The 13,771-nt window shown below is 42.6% G+C and overlaps 1 protein-coding gene across 4 annotated transcripts in view; it reads right to left on the bottom strand.

The window, feature by feature from the left end:
- BRSK2 (BR serine/threonine kinase 2) overlaps positions 1 to 13,771 on the bottom strand; it is a 260,786-nt gene that overhangs the window by 123,258 nt on the left and 123,757 nt on the right. For all 4 annotated transcript variants that reach the window (XM_082270214.1, XM_082270215.1, XM_082270213.1 and 1 more), the window contains exon 2: positions 7,427 to 7,521. In XM_082270214.1, coding sequence (XP_082126340.1) covers positions 7,427 to 7,521 — 95 coding nt within the window. The remainder of the gene's footprint in view (positions 1 to 7,426; positions 7,522 to 13,771) is intronic.

The raw sequence follows: 13,771 nt of genomic DNA on the forward strand, positions 1-13,771 counted from the left end.
TTCCACCTTGATGTCTTTTTATTTGATCTTCTGAAAGTTGGGAGGGGGGGGGGGGGGGGTTTGCACTGTGTCAACGTAACAGGAAGCATTGGAGCCTGTATAGACTGTGAACATAGTAGCAGTGAAAATGGCTGTGCTTCAGGTGACAGTGGAACTGGATGACAGAGGAGGCAGCAGTCATCATAGAAGAAGGAGCAGGATGGGAGACATGGCAGCCAGGCTCATTGATGGTGAAGTAAAAAGTTAGATTGAAAAAGAATACCAAAACTAGTGATGGTAAATCGGGATAGGAATGGAGGCAGTGGAGCTTCAAAAGTAGATCAATGGGAATGGAGGCAGTGAAGGATCAATAAGGGTAGATCAGGATGGGAATGAAGGCAGTGGAGAACTAGTGATGGTAGATCAGGATGGGAATGGAGGCAGTGAAGGATCAATGATGGTAGATCAGGATGGGAATGAAGGCAGTGAAGGATCAATGATGGTAGATCAGGATGGGAATGAAGGCAGTGAAGGATCAATGATGGTAGATCAGGATGGGAATGAAGGCAGTGGAGAACTAGTGATGGTAGATCAGGATGGGAATGAAGGCAGTGAAGGATCAATGATGGTAGATCAGGATGGGAATGAAGGCAGTGAAGGATCAATGATGGTAGATCAGGATGGGAATGAAGGCAGTGGAGAACTAGTGATGGTAGATCAGGATGGGAATGAAGGCAGTGAAGGATCAATGATGGTAGATCAGGATGGGAATGAAGGCAGTGGAGAACTAGTGATGGTAGATCAGGATGGGAATGAAGGCAGTGAAGGATCAATAAGGGTAGATCAGGATGGGAATGAAGGCAGTGGAGAACTAGTGATGGTAGATCAGGATGGGAATGAAGGCAGTGAAGGATCAATGATGGTAGATCAGGATGGGAATGAAGGCCGTGAAGGATCAATAAGGGTAGATCAGGATGGGAATGAAGGCAGTGGAGAACTAGTAATGGTAGATCATGATGGGAATGAAGGCAGTGAAGGATCAATGATGGTAGATCAGGATGGGAATGAAGGCCGTGAAGGATCAATAAGGGTAGATCAGGATGGGAATGAAGGCAGTGGAGAACTAGTGATGGTAGATCAGGATGGGAATGAAGGCAGTGAAGGATCAATGATGGTAGATCAGGATGGGAATGAAGGCAGTGAAGGATCAATAAGGGTAGATCAGGATGGGAATGAGGGCAGTGGATAACTAGTGATGGTATAATGGGATGGGAAAGGAAGAAGTAGGGACAGTGACATTGGACTAAATTTGAAGAAGAGGCAGCAGAGACCATTCACAGTGGAGTAGATGGCCGTGGAGGATTTTCATCTTAATAGAGATGGTAGAACAAGATAGAAGAAGAGGTAGTAAGCAGCATCTCAGCTTCTACCAAAAAAATGTGGTATCATTTTGTGTGGACTGACCTTTTACGGCTTACTAAACTCCCAACCCAAAGAGGTTAAACTTTGTAAATGAGTCGAATTTTGACCATAATTCGAAGTGTTTGTTTAGACATGAAGGGGGTTAAGAAAAGAAAATGTGACTTTTTAAAAAAAAAAATGACAGTTTCCAGATCTCGATATTTCAAACCGTATGTCCAGGGCTGCTGTTAGAAATCACGGGGTCCTGTACAGCCTACCTGGCAGGGCCCCCCCTGAATATGTCAAGACAATATTTTCACTAAAAATACACTAAAATCATTATCAGCGGACACAAACATAACAGAGAACCTGTGTGAATTAGCCCTTTTTAATTGTTTTTTTAATTTTCTTTAAAAGTTGTAAATGTTTAAAATTTTTTTATTTTAAACTTTTTTAATTACAATGTTTAATTGTTGTTTTTTTTTTTTTTAAATTTGTTATTTTACAGGACAGGGAAACCTGCAGCGCTGCGGGGGGGCAGTAAAGTGAAAGGGGGGCACAAGGGAGGGGGGATTTAGGGGAAGGCAGAACAGGGAGGGGAATCTGTGTGGGAGAAGCAATTACAGGAATGATGCCCTATGTTTGTGTCTCTCCCTGCAGCAGCTGAAAGCTGGCAGGAGGGGGAGAAACTGGCTTTCAGCTTCTGCAGAGAGCCATGAAGGTTCCAGTTACGTCTCTGCCACAGCAGTTTGAATGTAATGCCACATGGAGCTATTACCTGCAGTTAGGGACAGATGAGTAGCCCTGGACACAAAGGGGTTGAGTTACTAAAACTGAAGAGTGCAAAATCTGGTACACCTATGCATGGTAGCCAATCAGCTTCTAACTTCAGCTTGTTCCGTTAAGCTTAGACTTAAAAATCTGGAAGTCGATTGGTTTCTTTGCAGAGGTGCACCGGATTTTGCACTCTTCAGTTTTAGTAAATCGACCCCAAACTGTCTGCTTACAAGACCACTCATCTGTCCCTATTCACGTAATCAACCCTCAGAATGTCAGCCTGTCATTGATTTGTACAGACTGCAGCTGACTGCAGAAACCTGGCCATATCAACAGCAGAAATACTCTGATCTGGGTGTTGTATGGCCCTGGATGGCCATGTGATTGACCCCTATTTTTAATAATGAGAGAACAGAGTCCAACTGCCTGTTTATCAAACCAATTTTTAAAACTCTGGGCTTATTTAGCAAGAACATTTTTAATGTAATTTCACAGCTCCATCCACAGATTTTGTTGTTTCCGTCTTTCTTTTTATATCTCTCGGGGAAGGGGTCATCCATTCACGAGCATAGGTCAAAGTGGAAACTATTGATGCAAACACACTGGGTGAATTGTTGACAGGTTAATTTTTAGATATTGATCTATATTTGCATAAGAATGATCTGCTTTGGCAAGAAACCATATGAGATCTGATGACATAAAGTCCAGTTTCAGCAGCCTGTATCTGGTCCCCCATCTGTTCCTACATCAAGCACCATTAAGCAGCCGTTTCTGTGCTGATCTTTTTACACGCAACATACAAGCTAATGCCAAGTATGATTATTGTCAGCTGATCACCACCATACATCAGACAACAATGTCAGTCAACTCATGAGTAAAACATGGGGAAAGGAGTTTGGGACTTTATATGAGACTTATGGCCAACAGAGTCTCCATCCCTAATTGCATATAAGCAAAAAAAAATTAATTAAAAGTTTACTCATGAGTAAAAGCTCAACAAATCATTGGTCGTTCAGGAGCAGTTCACTAGCCAATGATATCTCCTATGCGTGATACACTAATATGCAAAAAATAAAGTAGCTGGCACTTTCTGAAGCTGGGGCGTTTGTATACAAATGTAATTGAAACTAGTCTACAGTAGGACTTTACAACCAAGCAGCTTTATAGATTAACCAGTGTGCCTCTATAGAATCCAACAAACCCATTGATTGGTTGCTTTACTCGCAAGGTAAGTTCATTGGCTCAGCAGACGAGCATTCTCTTCCTTATGACATGGAGTCATAAGAAAAATCTAGAGAATTAAGTGGATTGTCCTGCTGCTTCATCCTCCTGAATCTTAGTCTGTAAAGTATGATGGAATGCAGTTTTTTGTACAAATTTTGTCAATAATCAAGGTCAGGGGTAAATAAACCATATCGAAAAAGAATATTTTATATTTTTAGGGGAGCCCTAAGCTCCTTTTGCACATTTTCTCATTTCATCCTACAACCTATTTTGTAAAAAGTTTATGGTTTACAGGGCTCAATAGCTGAAGCTGAAATTTACAGACACACACACAAAAGGAAAGAGTCACAAAGGTGTTTTTTTTTTCTATTTTCAGACAAAGATTGAATGAGAGACAGTAAGAATCGGTTCACACTAAGGCGACACGACTCTGTACTACTTCGGGGGCGACTTGTGCATTGCCATGCACCACGACTTCGGAGCAACTTGCATGGACTTCACATAATGGAAGTCTATGCAAGTCGCTCCGAGGTCGCCCCGAAGTAGTACAGGACCCTTTTTCTAAGTCGGAGCGACTTGTGTCGCTCCTATTAGAACGGGTCCTGTAGCGGTTAATGGACCGCGAGGTAGCGCGACTTGTCAGGCTGACAAGTCGCCTGACAAGTCGCGCTAGTATGGACCGAGTCTAAGTCTTAAAGCATGGTTACTCTCCCCTTCCCTTTGTCAGCAGCATATACTGGCCTTTGCTAGGGTAGTTAGAAAAATGCTCCCCCACACCCAGAAATACAGGGTTTTCGCTTCACTATCAATGGCTAATTAGAATCCTTGCCATGTATTCAATGTTTATTTTTAAAACAAAAATCATACATACAGTAAAAAAAAAAAAAATATATATATATATATATATATATATAGTATATATAAAATATAAAATCTTAAAACTAAATATTTGCCCAAAATTGTTTAATTTAGTAGCTGCAAAGAGTTACCTGTTTATAGGGCAGTTTCTTTACTTCTTATGTAAAGAGTTACATCTGTATTATGAGAAAGCTCACTGCTGTATTTCTGTGAAGGAGGTTTTATTTTATTCACAGCCCTCATGTAATAAAATAAAAGTTACCTGATGGATGTATAACCCGTATCAGCTATTCGCTGCACGCAGAAGAGTCTGTGGGTGGCCACAGGCGTCCCAATTATTACAACAAATGCTTTTGATTTTAAGAATCACTTGTGACAATTGGACTGATTCTGCTGTCCTAGCAGGGAATAATGACCACTTCCAGCTGTCAGAGACACTTACACAAAGAAGTTTTCCAACTTATCAGAGCATCTCCATGCAAGCAGACCCAATATTTGGCAGCGGAGTAGATGGATGGATCAAAAGTACAGTATGCAAGCTGCTTGAAGTGTCAAACACAGTCATTAGAGAATAAGCAGAAATACCCTCACTTATCCTTCTTAGGGGGATACCTGTCTATCCATGGTCACCTCACCTTATGTTAATGGACTCCTATGAGTGTGAAACTCCAGAGAAATTTTTGTTCTGTAGACAATGAATAAGCGATGAATAAAATCTCTGTTAGGTTTTCCTGTTTTTGATCCTACTTAATAGATATACCTCGCTTAAAATAATACATAAAATATATCCACCTGTCTCCTCCCACATATGTTTTGCACAATTGGTAAGGTTGAATAAAGACACTAGTCCACCCAGTTCAACCTGTGTGTGTGTGTATATGTCACTATTATTTTCCATATGCCTATACCAGCCTTTTTCAACCAGGGTGTCCAGGCACCATGGGGTGCCTTGAGGTTTCTTCAGGGGTGCCTTGGCAAAATGCCTAAAAATTCCCTCAAAATCGTATACAAGGCAGCAGATGGATGAAGGCTGCCTTTTAGTTACACAAAGCCACAGGTTTTCATTGTGCATCATTAGCACCTTCAAGCTGCCAACCTCCTAATGACCAATTACATCATCAGTTGATAATGAGGACGTCAGTCGCCTGTATAGCATCCTTGTGCTACCTTCCCTTGTCTCTCTCTATCAACTTTGTGGTCACCTTAGCTGAGTGATAGAGAAAAACTGAGGAAGAAGAGAAACTAAGGAGTACTAGTCAGTAGCAGTGTGCACCTCTAACATTGTACATCCTACGTGTGTGGTTGTTGCTCCATTATATAAAACCATTAGAATAGTTTTTACATTTTAGAATGGGGCTCCTAAGGACTGTCTATAGTTTTAAAGGATTGCCTATAATTTAAAAGGGTGCCTTGACACAAAAAAGGTTGCGAAACACTGGCCTATAAAATGTGCTTTCTAAGAAACACATCTAAGTTTTTTTTACTTTATCTACACTGACTCTTCCAGTTGTGGAAGGGAGTTCCACATCCTTACAGTTTTAAAAGAATCCCCTATGTAGCTTATGATTGAACAGCTTCTCATTCAACTTCATTGAACGCATTTCAAGATTTAAATACTGCAATTATATCCCCTCTTAAGCATCTCTTCTCCAGAGAGAATAAATTTAATTCTTGTAGTCGTTCCCCATAACTGAGGTCCTCCAGGCCATTTATTAAATTTGTTGCCCTTCTCTGGACTCTCTCCAGTTCCAGTACATCCTTCCTGAGGACTGGGGACCAGAACTGGACGGTATATTCAAGATGAGGCTGAACCAGGGCCTGTGAAACCTTAAGGCAGTTTAGGCCGCCACCTTAAAGCGGAGTTCCGGCCACAAAATCGATAAAATCGGGTTTGACATGCTGGATCTATTTTCTTGACACTGCCTCATCTTTTATATTTTACCAGAAAATTGGGGAATAAATTGCATTTATGTGCCCCAAAAATTAACTTTAGTGTGTTTTTTACTGAAATTTTGAGTTTCATAAACCGTTGCACTATTATCGTGACATAAAAAATTGGAACCAAAAACTTCATTCTTCAGGGTTTCTGCTTTCAGAAAATATATGATTTTTTTTGTGGGTTTTAAGTAATTTTCAGGCCTAAAATGATTTTTTAAAACATGTTAATAGATGGTAAAAAATGGCTTTGGGACTCCAGTGGTTAAAAAACCTGTCTTCCATTTCCTAACACTGCCTCCTCTCTCCGACCAGACGCAGCATGGAAGATTTAGTTTGCCTCACCTGCCAGGTGCCCATAGCCAATGGCGGTAAGCGAGGAATGCGGGGGGAGGCTCAATAACCACTGCTGTTGTGGAGAGGGAACGGGGGGGGGGGGGGGGTACAAAAAAAATGCACCTTCACCTAAGTAGACAAATATCCTTGCCCTGGGCTGAACTAGGGTTTTGTAAAGTGGTAAAGGTATTGTTTCATCACTAGAGTACATTTTTAAATGTATTCTAATAGTCTGCCAGCTTTTAATTGCCGCAGCTTGACATTGCATGCTATTGCTATTACCATTGCATATTTGATAAAACGTGATCAGTATCACATATACATAGGCAGGGATTTTTTTTCAAAGAGAATAGGTGCAGGAACTCCCCCCTTCCAAATCACCTCTTGCCTCCGCCCTCTACCCACCTCTGAGCACCGTACCTAGGTTCTACCCCCAACCCACCTCCCAGTACAACCCCTTTTAGAGAATACAAAACCAAGTATCATAATGTGTATGGAATTTGTAAATGATAACAAGAAAGCAGTAAAATAGATCCCCTGTAGTCAGCAACAATAGATTCACCCCAGCAACAATAGATCCATCGCAGCAACCATGCACCCCAGCAACAATGGACTCCCAACAGCCAGCTTCAATAGCATCTCCACCAACAGTAGATCCCTCCCAACAATAATTGACCCTCCAGAAACATAAGACCCACCCCAGCAATAGTAGATCCCTCTGCAGCATTTATGGATCCCCCGGAAGCCAGCAATAATAGACCCTCCAGCATCCCTTGCCACATTTAGTGCTGGTGGTGCCGGAACTGCATTCCCCTGCGTTCCCACTGAAAAAAAGCCCTGTATAGGTATACAGAGACATTTTTCTTCACATATCTAACACAGTTTAATGTTAATGGAATACTTGCTTTCAATTTACCTTCATTAAAACGGACTCGCTAAGCTTCTCTCGATTGACAATTTTGATGGCAACCTTTTGACAAGTAACACAGTGGATCCCTAATTTCACCAGACCTGTAATAAAAGACAAATGAAATTGGGTAAGATGTTATGTATTAGTGAATACAAGCTGCAAAACAGACCACAAAATTGGAAGAATGTGCACACTGAAAGTAATGGATCGAATACAGGGACCTTCATACATATTCATTCTACAGACAAATTGCCTTCACATGGTACCTGGTTTCGTTGGACAGCATGTGTATGCTGGTTACGCAGAGGTTGAGATATTAGCATTATTTCTACAAATCTGTTGTGTATGGAAAATAATACATTTTATACTGTTTTTACATTTGATACTAAAGTCTTTGGTCATCAAGCTGCTGGACAAACATGCTGGCAGATTACTCACTTAGGGCTCTTTTGGCGCTTTTCCACTGCATGGAACCGAACGGTTCGGCTCGCTTTTGTGCTTTTCCACTGCTGGTACCGCATGGTATGGTGTAGGAACGGTTCGGTACGGTACGGCGGCGCTTTTCTACTGCATGGAACCGAACGGTAAGGCTCTCAAAAACAGTACCACCTCGATTGTGGTTCCAAGAGGTACCATACCCGGTACCATATCCCACAATCCTTTGCATGCAGTCACTACTAGCTACTGATTGGTCAGAGAATCCCACCCACCCCGTTGTTATCCCACCCACTTAACTTTAGTACTACTTTAGTGGAAAAGCAAACCATACCGTAACGTACCGAACCGTCCCAACACCGTACCATGCGGTACCAGCAGTGGAAAAGCAAACCGGGCCAAGCAGGGCCGAGTAGAGCTGAGCTGGTATTTGCAGTGGAACTTTTTACTCAGAAGGCTGAGGACCCATGCTCAGTAAGGCAGAAGTGCCAACCAACAAGCCAATGTGCTACCTCTTTTTCACCTAATAGGCACATCCACTGGAACCAGTATGGGGTTACTTGGGAAATGGTCAAGAGAATTGTGATATTTTTGAACTAAGCCCTTGATACAACAATCTTCTAAAATTGATTCAGCCGCCCCCCAACAAAAAAAAGAAAAATGGAAAACAATATTGTATTTCTGTACAAATGCATCAGAACTTTATAACTTGCATCGATACACCTTCCTATTCCTCATTCAATTTACAAGTCTAACAAAAATGTAGCTGGCCATTGACCTGGGTTGACTGGTGGATGAGGAAGCATGATCTGACTATTGTCAGAGATCTCTTTGACCAAATGCAGCCATAAACAAGAATGCTCAGTTGTATGCCCATGGAAGAGGGAAGAGGGAAGAGGGAACAAAATAACGGAGTGGGCAACGACTTGGCAAATGAGGTTTAATGTGGAGAAGTGTAAGGTTTTGCACTTGGGAACTAGAAACATAAAAGCACAATACACATTAGGAGGGGAACCCTTGGGGGAATCAAAAATGGAGAAAGATCTGGGAGTCTTGGTTGATGATAGACTAGGCAACAGCATGCAATGTCAAGCGGCAGCTGCCAAGGCCAGCAGAATATTAGCATGCATAAAGAAAGGGATGTATTCCAGAGATAAGTCTACAATCCTTCCACTTTATAAAACTCTGGTCCGACCGCATCTGGAGTATTCTGTCCAGTTCTGGTCGCCAGTCCTCAGGAGGGATGTGTTGGAGCTGGAGAGAGTCCAGAGAAGGGCAACTAAACTAATTAGGGGATTGGAGGACCTTAATTATGAAGAGCGTCTGCAATCGCTTGATTTATTCTCCCTGGAGAAGAGACGCCTGGGGGGGGACATGATAGCAATTTTTAAATATCTCAATGGGGATCTCAGCTTAGAAAAAAAGCTGTTCAGTCGAAGGGATTGCATGAGGACTCGGGGGCATACAATGCGATTAGAGGAGAAGCGTTTTAACCTCAGGCAACGTGGGGGGTTCTTTACGGTTAGGGCTACAAGATTGTGGAATTCTCTACCACAAGAGGTGGTTTCTGTGGGTAGTATGGTGGCTTTCAAAGACTATTACGTACATCTCAAGGATCAGAACATACAGGGGTATGTGAGATGATTGCAGCCACACACACCTACACAGGTTGAACTGGATGGACTGTTGTCTTTATTCAACCTCACCTACTATGTAACTATGGAAGAGGGAAGAGGGGGGAGTGGAACAATAGCCATGAAAATAACAGTCATTGGACAAGATTATCATGCCTCTCCAATCAAAACTGGAGAACTGCTACACATGAGATTGTTGCCTGATCTAGCCAATAATGGTGGACTCGGGGAACACTCATGTCATGTCTACAGCTAGCCTTTGTCTCTACTGTACACAAATAATGGCTTCCACAGCATCCTTTATATACAGTAAGTGCCTTATCTGTAAAAAACATTGCTGAATCCTTCATTCAGTTGCCAGGAACAGTCACAGCATATAATGCATTAAAATCACAGCTCCAGCCTAATCTCATCTCCGCACTATGAAGCTTCCAGCCAGAGGCATTTCTTCACCTCGGGTCACTGGTGAGAAATGGTTCTGTCCTGTTTAAACAAACATTCTCTCCTTTTCAGAGATATTAAAAACCTATATCAATATCCCCAGTGGAAACCCGGGGTTACGCGATAGTTCAACAAAACGGTTAAAAAAGATCTTCTCTGCAACTAGGCCATAGTTTTAAATATCAACCGCATGACCAAAGTACAGGTTAATTAAGGTAATTTTGGGCTGTTCGTGTGGAAAAAACAGACTTGAAATCTGGCCCCTTTCCTGCCTTGGAGGGCCCATTCTGACAACTACTGTTACAGAGTGCAGTGGGGAGTTGTATTATAAATATATATATATATATAAAATATATACCCAGAACACTATACACAGGCTCCCCCGGGTTTGAGGAATAAGCTCATAGAGCACTAATTGGCATGATTTCTGGTAATGAAGACTCGGGGGATGGAGTTGGTTGGGGGCTGGAGGGAGTGGCGGAAGCTATATGTGGGAGGGGGTCCCATCTCAGTGCGCCTCATACTCTTTGAAGTTAGTCACAGGCAGCAGGACAGAAAGCGCTCCTGGGAAAGGAGTATAGAAAAAGTAGGCCATGGAAAAATGGAAAGGGAAGAGGAGAAGAGACAGGCAGAGAAGAAGATGTGGGTTAAAGAGATGGAGAAAAAGATATATATTAGTTTTATTTCATAAGTAGTACAAAGCGCAGTTATCCACACCAAGCACATTTTACATTTTACTGCAACAAGGCAGAATTAGTAGAAGGTTATTAACCACTTAAGCCCCGGAAGATTTTACCCCCTTCCTGACCAGGGCCTATTTTGCGATTCGGCACTGCGTGACTTTAACGGACAATTGCGCGGTCGTGCGACGCTGTACCTAAAGAAATTTGACGTCCTTTTTTTCCCACAAACAGAGCTTTCTTTTGGTGGTATTTGATCACCTGTGCGATTTTTTGATCATGCGCTATAAACAACAAAATAGCGTCAATTTTGCAAAAATAACACTATTTTTCACATTTTTTTATATGAAATTCCCCAAAAAAATGTAAAAATCAAAATTTTTTAACATTTAACATTTTCGGCCAATTTGTTTTATGCTACATATGTTTGGTAAAAAAAAATCACAAAAAGCGTACTTTGATTGGTTTGCGCAAAAGTTATCGCGTTTTTCTAACAAAGGGAAAGATTTTTGTCATTTTTGTTGTTTTTTTTTTAACGCGTAATGGCGGCGATCTGCGATTTGTTTTGCGGGACTGCGACATTGCGGCAGACAGATCGGACCCTTGACTGACATTTTTGACACTTTTGGGGTTACCAGTGACATTACTGCAGTAATCAGTGCTATAGATATGCACTGTTACTGTAAAAATGACACTGGCAGGGAAGGGGTTAACTGTATTGGAGAGGGAGGGGTTAAGTGTGTCCTAGGGGCGTGTTTCAAACTGTGATTGGACATGGCTTCTAGTGTAAAAACTGAGAATAACATAGTAGAACCGTCTGATCTCCATTTTTACACAGGGGAGAATGACAGGCGGCTTGTTTACATTAGCTGCCTGCCTTTCTCCCTTCCCGGTGAACGATCGCGAGTGACCGGCGGACATCTGGTCCGCCGGTCACATGCACTGACTTGTTAGGGAATGAGCCGGGGCGGGCGTGCGCTCGCCCGCTATTGGCTCCCAAGCGAGTGACAGGCTTCTGACGTACCGGTACGTCACTTTGCCTGGCCGGGGCTGACCGCTGCAATATATGTACTTGCGGATGTCGGCAAGTGGTTAAAGGAAACGTATTGTCTTAGCAATGACCTTTTATACATATAGTACATGGCAGGAGATTTGCTCGATGGAAATGATTTTATTAATGCGTGTAGGGCGTTTTAAAACCATGTTTCTATAAGTAACTCATTACTATATCTGTTTGTATGGGCAGCCATATGTGCACAATACAAATACAAGCTGCTTTGCAGTACTACACAACAGCGCTGCTGTACAGCACCTTGTCACAATGCAAGTTTGTGGTTTGGACTTACTACAGGAGTATAGGCTGTTCACATAGCAATCTAAACACCCATCCTTTAAAATTCTGAGCATGCACCAGGTCTGGCCCAGAATGCTGATGGCATCTGCCCAGGACATGCTTAAGGCTAAAGAGAGAGGAGGCTGTTGTTTTCTATGGTGAGACCTGGTGGATTGGGGCGCCTGCCTTTACACACTTTAACTGTAATGGCATCCCAGTCTAAAGCCTCGTACACACGCGTCGAAAATCGGCAGGGAATTTTCGTCCGACGACCAATCTGCCGATTTTCGGCTTGTTAGTATGATGCTTCCGACAACCGACTCCGACTTTTCGGCCGAAAAAATCTGGTGTGCAGGCTATAAAATTTTTGTCCGCTGTCAAAACACGGCCGATTTTTGTGCAGTCAGTACAGATTTCGACAGGGAAAAATCTAATGAGCAAGACTGGGCATGCTCAGAGAAGAAAGAACACAAAGAAAGCAATCAAACACATGACATCACTTCTGAAGTAGAATTTTGTCGGGCTAGAAAATTCGTGTGCAGTCTAGGCACATTCCAACCAACAAAACACAACTCTGGACAAAAGACGAACGATCGGTCGTCCGATAATCGTTGCGTGTGTACTAGGCTTTAGTCTGTAGGGTTCAATATTGAGTTGGTCCAACCTTTGCCGCTATAACAGCTTCAACTCTTGTGGGAAGACTGTCCAGAAGGTTTAGGAGTGTGTCTATGGGAATGTTTGACTATTCTTCCAAGTGCATATGTGAGGTAAGGCACTGATGTTGAGAGGGCCTGGCTCGCAGTCTCTGCTCTAATTCATCCCAAAGGTGTTCTATCAGGTTGAAGTCAGGACTCTGTGCTTGCCAGTCAAGTCCCTCCACCTCAAACTCGCTCATCCATGTTTTATGGACCTTGCTTTGTTAGTTGGGAGCATGAAATTGTCCAAAATGTCTTGTTATGCAGACGCCTTACTGTTCCTTTCACTGGAACTAAGGGCCAAGCCTAACCCCTGAAAAACAACCCCACACCATAATTCCCCCCTCTACCAAATGATTTGGACCAGTGCACAAAGCAAGGTCCATATAGACATGGATGAGCGAGTTTATGGTGGAGGAATTTGACTGACCTGCACAGAGTCCTGACCTCAACCCAATAGAACACCTTTAGGATAAATTATAGTGCAGCCAGGCCTTCTCTCCAACATCATTCTCCACTTTAATTCATCCCAAGGGTGTTCTATCGGATTGATGTCAGGACTCTGTGCAGGCCAGTCAAGTTCCTCCACCCCAAACTCACTCATCCATGTCTTGCTTTGAGCGCTGGTCCAAATCATTTGGTGAAGGGGGGGATTATGGTGTGGGGTTGTTTTTCAGGGGTTGGACTTGGCCCCTTAGTTCCAATCAAGGGAACTCTCAAGGCATTAGAATACCAAGACATTTTGGACAATTAACTAACTTTGTGGGAAGAGTTTCGGGAAGGCCCCTTGTTGTTCCAACAGACTGCGCACCAGTACACAAAGCAAGGTCCATAAAGAAATGGATGAGCGAGTTTGAGGTGGAGGAACTTGACTGGCCCTTAGGGCCAGTTTATACCACATGCAGTCCAGTGTGTTTTTTTTCTGCATCAAAAACGCATGGAAAGTAGGTTATATGGTTTTCAATGGCATTGTTCACACCACTGCGATCAGTTCCAGAAAGAAAAGTCGAACATGCTGGATTTTTTCTGCACAGAGCTGTACTGGAATGCACCAAAAACACACTGGAACACACATGTTCTTATTTAAGGTGAAGAAAAAAGATGGGGGAAAAAAATGCACAGAACCCTTAAAA

This window comes from Pelophylax lessonae, assembly GCF_965119305.1.
Source record: "Pelophylax lessonae genome assembly, chromosome: 10".
Lineage (NCBI taxonomy): Eukaryota > Metazoa > Chordata > Amphibia > Anura > Ranidae > Pelophylax > Pelophylax lessonae.